Source organism: Balaenoptera borealis (assembly GCF_965194805.1).
Source record: "Balaenoptera borealis genome assembly, chromosome: 19".
NCBI classification, from domain to species: Eukaryota; Metazoa; Chordata; class Mammalia; order Artiodactyla; family Balaenopteridae; genus Balaenoptera; species Balaenoptera borealis.
In genome coordinates, this window is record NC_138878.1 from 6,538,644 (window position 1) to 6,551,604 (window position 12,961).

At 43.3% G+C, this 12,961-nt stretch overlaps 1 protein-coding gene across 3 annotated transcripts in view; it reads right to left on the minus strand.

The window, feature by feature from the left end:
- Positions 1 to 12,961, minus strand: part of GAN (gigaxonin) — a gene marked incomplete at its 5' end in the record, with an annotated part of 81,152 nt that overhangs the window by 15,781 nt on the left and 52,410 nt on the right. The window contains 2 exons of one of the 3 annotated variants that reach the window (XM_082366341.1): positions 159 to 12,762; positions 12,850 to 12,959. In XM_082366341.1, coding sequence (XP_082222467.1) covers positions 12,581 to 12,762; positions 12,850 to 12,959 — 292 coding nt within the window. In that variant the 3' untranslated portion in view covers positions 159 to 12,580. Of the gene's footprint in view, positions 1 to 158; positions 12,763 to 12,849; positions 12,960 to 12,961 lie in introns of those variants that run through there. The other 2 variants (XR_014237290.1, XM_082366342.1) reach the window with 2 other exon arrangements.

The following is a 12,961-nucleotide window of genomic DNA, read 5'->3' on the forward strand; positions in this document are numbered from 1 at the left end:
TTCTGATAAGGGATGGAAGACACCAAGGCAATGACTGTGGAGTGTGGTGAAGGAGTGTATCTTACACTGTTAGCCAGGATCCAGGGAGCTGACACCCAAACTGTTTAAGATGTGGTGTAAAAAAGATAATTTTCCACTCAGAAGTCAAGCCAAGCTTTATAGACAACGCTAATTTAGTGGGAACCACTGTAAAAATCAGAACCCATTACAATGCCTTCCCCATCAAATTGTTTTATTCGGTTAATTAAACAGCTTAAAGACGATTCGTTTGTTCGGTACCCTTCTACAAAATATTTCAAGTTTTAAATGAACTTCCAATACATAAAACAAAATTACTTTACCATAGACAAATTTCAGATCAAAATACAACACTCTGTTTCTGTTTTCTTACAGTTATAAAATCCAGTCAATACAAACTACATAAAAAAGATAAAACACTTTCACTGATCCTTGGTACAAGAGAACAGCACGACTGCAGTATGTTCCCAAAGCACAAATCCTGTGCTTGTGAAACGGGGTGACCCCGTAGTTACCCCACAATAAACCAAAGCTGGTAAACAAAGTGCGTGCTACTTAATTTTAAGAAAGTTAACATAGCCTCTTTGCATCAGTATTACTTGTAAACCATAAAGCAACTTTGTAAGAAAGGTTACTAATTCAAAATTACTTCAATTTCACTAAAATTTCATACCAGCAACGGAATAGAAAACTACTCCACAGAACAAATGAATACACTTGTACCACAGGATGTTTGAGACGTGACGTTTCAATGAAATCACATTAGCACAATTTCTCTGCTATCCTACTGAATTCGGGGAGGATAATTCTACAAGTTGCAACTTCCCAGTACTTGAAATATTTTGAACTTTCCATAGCATGTCTTTTGTCTAGCTTATGTATATTTCATTGCAAATCTCTGGTTTTTTCAGTAGTAGGTCTTTCTTTAAAGATCGAGATACCTCATCTGAACACACGTAACCCTCATCTGAATACACGTCTAAGTAGACTGACTGCTCAACTTGGAATCTTACCAGATAATAAAAGCTGCAGGATTTAAATTAAAAACTCTTCTGTATGTACCATGTCAGAAAATATAGATATGTTAATTAAACAAAGACTTGCGTTTAAGAGGATGAATTTTGATATGGTATTTTGGGAATCTGGTATTCATGGACTTGGCTTTATGGTATTAAAAGCATCAAAATGACAAAACAAGAGTGTGCTGAAAACTGGTTCTTGACAAGGGCGACTGTCACATATGGCGGCTGGTGCCGCACAGGCAACCAGGCAACAGGAGTGTCGCTGGTTGTTCTGCCGGACCAGGGCCCACTGTGAAGATCAGCCCTGAGTCTGGGAAAGTCAAACTGAATTTATGGCCCTGTTTCAAGGAGTTCCCTTGGTAGTCTTCTCTCACAGCGGAAGACTGGGATCGGTGAGAGAAAAGGAATGAATCTACACGTTTTAGAATGAGTGATGGATGGACCCCATTCACAGATAGGTACGAGCGTCTCTGTCACCAGGAACATACAGTGTGAAAATGAAGTCTGCCAGAGCCTGCTTGAGGTACTTCTACAATAGTTTCTGATGAGGATGGGAGGGAAGGGGTGGAGGAGGGAGGTGCTTTTGTTAAATCCACTCATCACTCCCAGCTCTGCTGATGCAAGTGCAGAACGGGCCGCGACAGGTGTTCAAAAAGTTCTGCCGAAAACATGATTATTTTTTCATGGTCGTCACAATTCACAAGTGGTATGACTGAACACAAAACAAGTATCGCTATGTCACTGGCAACTTGAAGGGGTACAGGAATGAGGAACCAAACAAAGGCTGTGTTACAGATGAGTCAAAATGAAAAGAATCCCATCAGCAGAAAAAGCCACTGATATTTAATGAAGCTAGTGCTGCTAAAGCGCCTGTGCTTTTCTCAACTAAAGGCCACTTGAGACATTTCCCACCATAAAATCATCTACCCCATGGAACCTGGCTGATCTCTGTTTTCACGTAAAACTTGCATTTTGAGGTCCCCTAGAGGAAAACAAAGCTGTAAACCCACCGACACTGAAGGTTTGTTTTTAAGCTGATGATACAGACCCTTCTGCCCCACGTACCAGATCCTACGTACTTTTACACAGAGCACAGAGTCCAATTCAGTGAGCATACGCTTAGATTAACAAGAATACATTTACTTTCTGGAGTGTTTTCTGAAGCAAAAATTCCTTTTGAAAAAAATACGTAAAGATGGTCTCTCTCTTACTGTAAATGAGGAGTTCTAATTTCCGATCCTATTCACAATTTGGAGTGCAGTGTGTTTTTAATCAGAGCTAGATAAGAGGAAAGGACGAGGCGGAGCCCGCACGGCGCCTGGCAGCTGGGTGCTGGCATCTGGGGTCCCTGCTCCTGGCTCAGACAGGAGCCCTAAGAACCTCCGGGGCAGGTGTGGAAGGTGAGGCTGCCTAGGGCCCCGGGGAGGCTGTTCCAGTCTAGCTGCTTAAGGAGCCGCAGAGATGCACTTGGCCGTGCCTGGGCGGGAGGCTCTGGGCCCCGCCGGTTCTCAGTGCGAGGAGCAGAGTATCGCAGACTCTGGGAGCTGCCCGGCCTGGGCGACCGCTCTGGCTCTCTGGCGGCCGAAAGTGCTGGTCACAGAGGCCAGGTGAGGGCTCCCGGAAGCATGCTTTTTCAACACATGTTTTTAGGTTAACAGTCTGGGGAACCAGAAGCGCGCCCCCCACTCTTTTGGATACATAATTCAAGCAGTTAAAAAACCAGACTGGGAGAGGCCAAGGGATGAGAACAGAGGGCAGGTGAGGATGCGATTGCCAAGAAAAGTAGGTAAATAAGGGTACGCTTCAGAACGCAACCAAAATACCTCCTCCCATCTTGACTAAAGTTCCTCAACCTCCCAGAAAGAAGTGCCAACTGCAGGAAGGGCCTATGTCCTGGGAGATCCCACCCGCAGTCTGTGCGGGCACAACGGGACATGGGGAGGAAAGTGAACACTGGTTCAAACAAAGGGTTACCCGTGAGTGAAGACGACCGAGGGGATGGGGAGAAGGCACACACCCGGAGAACAACGCGGAGAGCTCCCTCCCTCGGACCTGGACCTGGACTTGCGTGCCCGCCCCAGCCTCTGCTCAGTCCCTGGGCTTTGGGGCAGGTGGGGTCGGGAGGAGACACAGAGGGGGAGTGGCGCCCCTGCAGGCCGGACACCCGGGAGGAAGACTGCGGGGCTTTCATAGGAGAGCGAGCGACAGAACCCGAGAGGAAGCGGGTCCTCTGGAAACGCTTCTCCAGGGATGACGAAGTTACCCATCAGCGAGGTGGCCGTTCCTGGAGCTGGGAGGGGCTGGGAGAGGTCAGCCGACCCAACCCCCCCCCCCCCCCCCCCCCGTGCACGGTGCCCTCGACGGCGTCCCAGGCCCCGCTTAAAAGAGTCCGATTTTTACTTATCAGCTTTCTTAAGTCTGCAGAGGTACTGAGGGATTTAGAACAAAGAGTATATAAACAGCAAGAATCACTGTAGTTAACAATACGGTTTTAGGGAAATCTCTAGAAGTACGTCTATTTCTGAAGGTTCCGCTGAAGCTGGCTGTAGCCGTGGGCCGGTGGCCGCAATCAGGAGACGGTGAGCGGGCAGAGAGGACGGAGGGGAGGGAGGCGGGGAGAGAGCACACGTCAGGAGGAACAAAGGCCCTTCTCCTCAAAAACAATGTGAAAGCTAAAATACAAATGTTATTTCCCACCCCCCCTCCTTTTTTACTAAACTGTTCACAGAACCTCTTGTCTGCAAGGAGCTTTGGAGCCTGTGACAACATCCTGTCACCGTGCAGGACTCCCGTGGCTGACCCTGTCGCACCCGCTAGTCCCAGCTGCAGGGGGGCATCCTTGGGGTGATTCTCAGAGCTGAGCGCTCAGAACCACAGGAGGCACCCATTTCATCACGAGGCAATTCTAGAAAGTTCTAAGAGTGACAGAAACATTCTGCCTCTATAGTTTCTGCCTCTCGGCTTGAGCAAGGCACTCTGGGGCACGCACATCTGCTCCTTCTAAAGCTCCCCCAGCAGGCCAGAGCCTGAGGCCTCCAGAGAGCCCACCACCGCGGCTGTCATCCCCCGGGCGGCCTCCCAGGCGCTGGTGCCCGGAGCCGGCAGCTCAGTGAAGTTCCCAGGGCCCATCAATGCATCACATGGACGGAACAGACTTCCTCTTCGGGCTACCAGCCCCCCACACAGACAAGGGCACTATTTTTTTAAACAGTTGGCTTATGTTCAAATTATCAATGATTTCCCCCCCCCACACACACACATTTTTTTCTTTCCCTTTCAATTGGGAACTACCTTCTCTGAACCTAAACATAAGACTATATTTAGCCATGTTATTAGACTGTAAAAAAACCACTGCAGACCCTAACACCCAACACTTTCCTCCGCCATCTATAGTTTTATACAAGTTACTAGTGAAAACGTTAAAAACGCATACTGCTAGATTACCCCCATCCGTGCTGACACAAGGGCCCGTTCCTATCAACACTGCCTGGGTATTTCTCAGCCCTTTTAAACCTATTTCTACTTCCTTTTCTCAATCACAAAAATATCAAGAATGACTTTATCAAATGTCTTACTGAAGTCAAGATAAGCTGGGTATATCACGTACCACTAAATTCACCAATCTGTAATCTGAACTGGAAAGGAAGTGATTTTATAAAAGGATTAAGTAGCTCACTTTTGGTATCACTTTGTTAAATAACCCTTCTTTACCTGAAGGTACAGAAGTTCTACACACACACACACACACACACACACACACACACACACACACACACACGTAACACAAAGTTTGTTTGTTTGTTTTTAGGTTCCACATAACATCCAAGTTCAGAAAACATAGTTCAGGTATACTGATCTCAAACAGAGATCTAGAAAACATCCAGTTTATTGGACTAATATAGACTACTACCTTTAATATTTTAGGAAAACAGAAAAATTCAACTTCAGGAAAGAGTTTTAAATATTATTAGAGTACTTCATTAGGCAAACCCTGAAATAAGGGATATTTATAACCACTCTAAATATTCTAAACACATATTTTGGGGTGTTTCCGCTGTCTAGAGTTACCTCGAATTGAGGTCTTAGAGAAGTAGGAGGAGAACGGAGTCATGGACCCAGAAAATAAATAATTTTGGAAGTGCAAATATGCATTTACTTGTGTATTGTGGTGGCAGACGTGAGAATGAAGAGAGCACTAAGGGTGGGGACAACTGAGCGAAGGGCGAGAGCTGAGACCACGAGTGACTAGAGGCTGAGACGGGCGGCAATGGCAGCTGAGATCCCAACCACCCCATCTGTGTGCAAGACACTAAGTTCTCACCGTCCTTACCCCACTGATTCCCCACAGCAACCCTAGCAGGTAAACACCCATCATCTCTTTCTACATGGTAAAGGGCTTTGAAGCTCACGAAGCAGCCAGCGGCCAGCATCTCCAAACCCACGTGCACCCGGCCCTGAAGCCCACGCGTGCTCACGACCATTGGGTTCACTTGGGACAGTACAGAGGATGTTTACAGATATTTTCCTCAAAACAATTACAATACAAAAGCTTGGGGCTTTAGATGGGTGAACCTTGGTTCTCTTGGAAACCACCTAAGGGAATGCCTCATGGCCGACGGCTAGATCCACCCGAGGAGAACTTTGCCAGAATACTGCTGTCAGGAGCAAGCCCTTTAGTCTAAAAAGCACAAGCACATCCATTAAATCTTAATGCACAGGGACAGTTAAGGTTTTAGATCTCACCTGGTATGTAAGTTATTCCTAGTATGCTAGGTTTTTAGGAATGGGCATAACTCTTTTTGGCCATGAAGGGTACTGGGTAATTCCTATAAGAAATCACCCCCCGGAAGGGAAGGTCTGTCTACGAGGAGTGGTGGGCCCCGCAGCTCCCCCTAACTCACCAGCCAGGTAGGCTGACACATGCTGGCGAGGACAGCACCCACACGTGCCCTGTGCAGATGGTGCGTAGGGGAGGAAGCTGGGGACATTCCACTGACACACAAAACAAACCCGATCACTTGTGATTTTAAGTGTAATGCAGTTCTGTGTTGTTTGGTCAACTCAACCCTGCACTTTCAGAGTTTCATTTTAAAACCCCAGGTTATCAGAACTAAAAGAGAAGAGGAACTTCTTGATGAACCCTATACTTTCATCAAAATTAAGATTCTTGGGAAACAAATTCATGAAACTACACTTAACAGACCCTTAAACTGCTCCCAATAGCACCTTACAGAATATGAAGAACAGTAGCCCCAAGCATCCAAATCCCAAACACTGGGTCAAATTACAGACAGACAAGATTTCCTGTCTGATCTGAATGACGATGGCAATGAAGCCCTCTATTTTACACAGCAGTGGTGTTTAAATATACTACTTTTCTACATTATGAAAACATAGCCTTGTAAAGACTCTTTAAAGTTCAAGTTGAGTTTCAAGTAATCACTTTGCAGCAGCTCTAGGAGAATTACTGTTCCTCCTGATTAAAAGTGCCTATTAAAAAAAAAAAGCAGTAAAATGGAAACTACGCCTTAGAGAATTGTATTCCTCAAGGCCACTTACTGCTTGTTTCCAGGCTTTTGTTAAAGGACAGAATGTGTTGAATTCTTCTAAACTGGCAGGGGATCAAGCACAACACTACATAATGAGGTAGCCGAGAACAGCGTCTTTCCTATAAACACGAAGAACAAGGGAATAAGTGCATGTGTAATTCTCATCCGATTAAACAGGAAACATGATAAAGCAACCTGTGAACCAAATTCCTCGGTTTAACTTGAAAAAATTTAACCCAAGGTTCTAAGGTACACCTTGTGTGTAATTGATGAGTGAGAGGAATAAAAATAAGGTACTTAAAAAGCTGTACTGACATGCTAAAAATAAAGTTCTAACAAATATAATTCACCAACCAGAAAGAAAGATGAACCTACAGCCACTCGGGATCTGAATTATTTGAAGTGGCCATTCATTTACTTGGGTCACAGGAAGTGGCTAAGCTTTCTCCACGTCATCTTACGCAATGTGTACCCAGACTTCGTGGGCTGTCACCCCCTCCTACCTGCACCTTCTCTAATTCAGATCACAGTGATTTAAGAGTTTACAACAACTTTGTTGGGCCATGAGGACGTCAATATCAAAAATAATAATAATAATAATAATAATAATTAGCCTAAATTTCAGGTGAGTAGCAATTTTAAAAGCTTAGTTTTTATCTCAACGTGAAAAAGAGAAGGCAATAGACATTTCTCACTAGATAATTATGCAGTGTTATTAGATATTTGATTTCATAAGAAAGGGAAGGAGTTTAAAAATCCATTCGCTTAGAGAACTTCAATGATAGAATTGAAAAAGAACTAACTTTCCTAATCAGTATGCATCAGTCCAAAGAATATAGAGTTACATCTGAGCTTCTCACACGTCACATACTGCAGAGACCAAGTTGAGATATGTTTAAAATTAAAATAATAGAATTACCTCTGAAAAAAAATTACAAAAAATTTAGAATTTTTACTAGCTGGTTTGCCAAAAAATAGAGGACGTCTCCAGTTCAACACCAGGAGGACTCCGCTGCCAGCAGGCAGGATTAACTCACCTGAGTTCACGTTCCCCTCAAATGTGGGCAAGTGGGGCATTCCTCACCCTTGTACCATAAACTTCCATCAACCAGCTCTAGGGAATACTTCAGGGATTACTAGAAAGCCAGCAAAATGCTTTCCTCCACATTCTAAGACACAGTATCTTTTCCCTTACTGATTACATGTGGTAAGAAAGGGAAGGATAAATGAAGCTTCAGCTTTTAAAAGTAAAAACAGCTTCTCTCTCAAACACAAACGCTTATGACTTCTGTTCTTACAACTTTAGTAAATTCTTAAATTTCCCACAGCTAAATGACAAAGAAAACCAAAGATCTTTTAGTTTATATTTGTGCAACTTGCAAAGGATATGTTTGGGGGTTTAAGTTATACCATAAATGGTTATTATATGATTAAAAATACTTGTATGCCTAAAAAATTAAGTGATATTCTAATACACTGAACAGTGAAATTGATAATCCAAAGACCAGATTCCACCTTTTGGCTTCTACTCACATCTGAAGCGGGGAATGAAGCTGTATCCACTGGGCCTCAAAGGCTGCTTTCTGTCCAATGGCGAGCACTGCACCCATCACAGAGACGTGAGGATCAAAGCAGTACGTTCTGGAAAAGATTTTGAGCCCCATATAAAAAGCAGTGAACAAAACCCAACATTAGATGTGGTAAACATTATTGGGTGTGCTGAGTACAGGGTCTCAGAAATCCTCCAGAACATATGGAGACCACAGAGCTGTGCGTCACATATAAGTCAGGCACTTTGCATTTTTTATTCTGTACTGGTTTCCCACTCTGTATAATGAGGCCGACCTATCTGCGTGCAAAGTTTCTCATTTAAAAGCAAGTCCCTTTCAATCCTGCGAAGGACGTCACCTGGATCACAAGGACACTGTATTCATTGGTCATTTATTGACTTACCTACTGCGTGCCAAGCACTAGGATTAGCAGAAGACTAAAGTAGGGTTCCTGCCCACAAGGAGTTTACAGTCTAGAGGGAGGGCAGGATTTCATCTGCCTCACTGTGAAGCTCCCCAGAAACGCAAGCAGAATTCTGAGTAGGTGCTCAGTCGACACTGTTGATGAAACCCAGGGCGGGCTTTTCTGTGCCGGCTGGAGTCTCTCCTCTCACGGCTCCAGGGGCAGCCGCTGAACCAGAGCAGCCTCACCCTTCCTTTCCCTTCCACGGGGTGCTCTGTACGGGGGTTCCAGCACCTTCAAAACTGACGTGGTGAAAGTGCCACCTCATTCTTTCCCCAGATAATCACATGTCTTCATCTGACCACAGGCAGCCTCCTCTTGAATCAAGAAAGCCAACGTTCTGGAAGGTAATGCTGCAGTGTTTTTAATGCTCCTCGGAAAACTTCTGGAGATCCCTGGTTTGGTGCAATGAAGCAGGAACACACCAAACAGAACCCCAAAGGACCTAAGCAGCTAACACATTTCTCTAAAAACCTAACTTGCTACCCTGAGTAACTGCAGTGCCACAGCAAAGGAGCCCTGTCTTCACCACATCAATATAAACGATGTACCTCCCATGCAGTGCCTAGGGAACTCCTCACTCATAAATGACAAAATGGCACTTCCAAAGCATCACCGAAGAAAGTGCCATCATTAACGTGGTAGTGAAAGATAACAGAACACTTCAAGACGAACAATATGCCTTCCAACATCCCCCAAATACTCTTTTTTGGTGGTTGCACAGTTTGAAAAAAGCCTACCGTCAGCTATCAACTCCTCATAGCAGTAAAAGAACTGATGAATTTAGAAATTTCTTAGGCCAAATCTTTATAACATAGCAACTATGAGTTGGTAAACACTAACACTGCTTTTAATATGCTAAAGAAAAGAAACGCCCAGTAAAACTTACTACAAACTACAAATACATCAATATATACACTCAACATGAGTTTAACATAGTAGTATAAACTGAAGGACCACAGGCTCAAGAATTTATCTGAAGCACCAGGAGACAATAATATATGTAGTTTGGAACGACAATTCCAAAGGTAAACATATACAAACAGACTTACCTAGTCACATCACACACATACACACACTCACACACACACTCTCTCACACTTTTACATCTCACAGGATATAAGCACTATCACAAAAAAATTTAAAACTTCATTTTAAATTAAACACTTAAATCTTTGAAAAAAAAATCTGTATTTGGATGTGTTAAACAAAGAAACAAACAAACCTACTTTAGACCGTAGCCTAGAAGAAATCCTTTAAATTACTCTAAGCTGAGACAACTTTCCTTCTGTTGGCGGATAATGAAAATAAATTGCACTTCCCCCAAAGATACTGTATTTAAAATTTTAAGATCTATCTTTCGCCACTAATTTCCAACACACACCTGATAAAAGTGCCTAATGGATAAAGAAGTATCAAAAATTTACCAAGAAAGGATATTTCAAGGCATAAATGGATGGTTAAAACACAAACCTGTGTGAAATGAGTTAAAAATTTTTTCACGATACTAAAGTAACTGTAATTTACAAAAAAGTCATGATTAATTTTGGAACATAATAAAATTAAATACATCCCTACACTTCAATGTAATATTTTTATATTTATATACAGTAAAATAACAGTTTGGCACTTAGCAGCTTTTCTTGTTTATTGCATCCCATATTATGTGGCAAATTTAATTTAAAAAAAGTTACCTAATTTCTGCAGCTACAGTGTCAATGAACTAAATTAAAAAAAAAAACAAACTACTTTTATAAAATGAATTGACCAAGTCATGCAGGCACTGATAATATTGCAACAGGGACCCATTCACTCCTAAACAATGAACTGTCTCCTTGGAGAGGCCTGGCGTAGCCTGGGAAGGACTTTAAATTTCAGTAATTAAAGAAAAGAGAATTGCTGACTGTCATGGCTTTAATAGGACATCAGTTACCACTTTAATGTATCTCAGCTGTGGCTTCTGAAGGCCAAGGTTCTGTTCTGTAGGGGACATTTTACCAAAGAAAATCCACTTTTTCAGAAATTTATTTCCTCTAAAACTAACATCTAGTTGTACAAAGAAAGTTTTCTTTCTTTGCAGTGGCCATGCAGTTTGCTTTGATTAAAAGACATCCAAGGTATCCTGGGGAAAGCGTGCAGACAACAGCTGACTGGTACACGGTACAAAGCAAAGAGTCTGGCTTTGACTTACGTATCAAATCTGACTGTTATGTGAATGGCTGGCAAATCTGGCCCAGTGCCTCTGATAGAGAAGAGGAAAACCCTTTACCTCCTTTTACCCATGTCTCTGCCAGGATGGAGAGTTAATGCACACACACAACATTCTTTAGAATTCCCACAGACAAGGCTGCTCAGTGACTTTTCTAGCACTGGATTGACTTCTACTGTTCCTGGGTGGGAAAAGACAAGTGATGTTTCATATGCATGGGAAAAGCATACAGACATTCCAGGAAGGAAGTTTCTAGGAGAAATTTCTATTCTCAAATTTATAACCGAAGGATACACTTATACATTTATTAATCATTAAGACTAAATGCTGCTTCTTATAGCCATATACTAAGGCGGGGGGGAAAGCTGTAGAAAACAATTAGAAATGAAGAGCTCTATATTAAATTGATTAGAAATTTGATATTGCATAAAATTCAAATGATGAAGTCATCAAGCACTTTGAACTCCTTGGTTTCACACTAAGGTGGTATAATTCGAATGGAAAACAAAATATCTTACAAGGTAAGTGCCACTAATGACAGACTTTTTCTCCCTTGGGGAGTGGGGTTATGTGGGTCGACATGGGAGTGAGAGGGAGAGAAGGAGGAAAGGATTAATTTGCTCTAAACGAACAGAATGAAATTAAGTTGAGGTAGTTTACTCTACCAGCCAACCTTTACTTGTAATGTAATTTGTCTGAAACTCGTACTAGTGAACGGCGTTGAGAAAATTCTGCTACAAAGACTAGATTCTTAACATGGATTTGCGTTCCAAGACACGTTTTCAAATCCTAGACAGTAGTAGACAAGACTTCGTGTGCTTTCAGACAGATTACTTTTAAAAGTTTTTGATCCCTATATATTTTCTCTGGACTTCTTTTTTTTTTTTTTTGGTCATAGCAGACCTTTATTATTTGTCCGGCTCAGGTCCTTCTTTTACAAAATCTCCTACTCACTAACATCCTCATATTTATAAAACAGTTCTGGTTAGTTGGAAAGGAAGACTGGCACTGCATGAGATCCTTCACAACCCCAGAAATGACGGCATGACACATCTTCATCTGAATTAACACAGAAGTCAGCAACTTCCTTTAAATTCACAGGAAGGCTGCCACCTGACTCCTTAATTTATTGACTCTTTTGGATTACTAAGATAGAATGTCATAAAAGAGAAACTTTATCTTAGTTTCCATTCATCATAATTTAGTTTAAAAAAGATTCTTAGGACAGAGAACTAGTAGTAAGTGGAGACTAACTGGCATTGAGTCCAATCTAACATTTTAGGCACAAACCTTAAATTGCTGGGCAGAGTTAGGCATAATATCTCCTTCCAAGTGCAGTGGAAAAGCAATCCCGGTATGTTTGGATATGTTGATATATGCATGTTTGCTCGTTTGTTAACCAAAGCCAGGTACTCGAACACAGCGGTCAGCCAGACGTGAGCTCCCCGCGGGGAACATGCACCTTGGTGCTGTAACTTCCTGATTTTACATGACACGATTCCCACTTCCCTTTTCCTCTGACACTGACTAGCCCGGTTGGTCTAGGGGCACATCTCCTGGAGGAACTGACTCTTCCTCGTTTTTTTTCAGCAGTTACGTGTTCTCCCGAACAAGAGCTGGAAGCCCAGGCTTCTAAGCATTACAAAACCACTCGCGTTACCGCACAGAGGCCGGCGCAGAGCAAGGGTCGCCTGCCATCTCTGTCCCCTCGCAGAGCGCCGCGTCCCGGCGCGCTTGGTCAGGAGCTCCGCTTCCGCGCCGCGGCCCCGTCAAGGTGAGTGAACGCGGATGCGGAACAAGCCCTGCTGAAGCTGCAGGCGGAAAAGCTTGCAATTCGCAATACGTAAGGCTGCACACCCGGTGCGGCGGAGGTCGGAGGGGAGGAGGGGCTTGGTGTGGTGCCAGGTTCCCGTGCTCCTTTTGAACTCGCGCACGTAGTCGTAATTGGTACCTGCGCCGTGAGAATAAGCAGAGGTGACACACCGTGCCTCGGAATCACCGGGAAACGGTTCCGACAAGATCACTGTAACATTCTGACCTGTATCAAGATCTCCGATGACATAGATACTGGCTCCTATGGGGACAGCTCCGTACACAAAAGAGGAACTGGCGGGGATGCATAAATTCTGGTCATTAAGATAGATCCACCT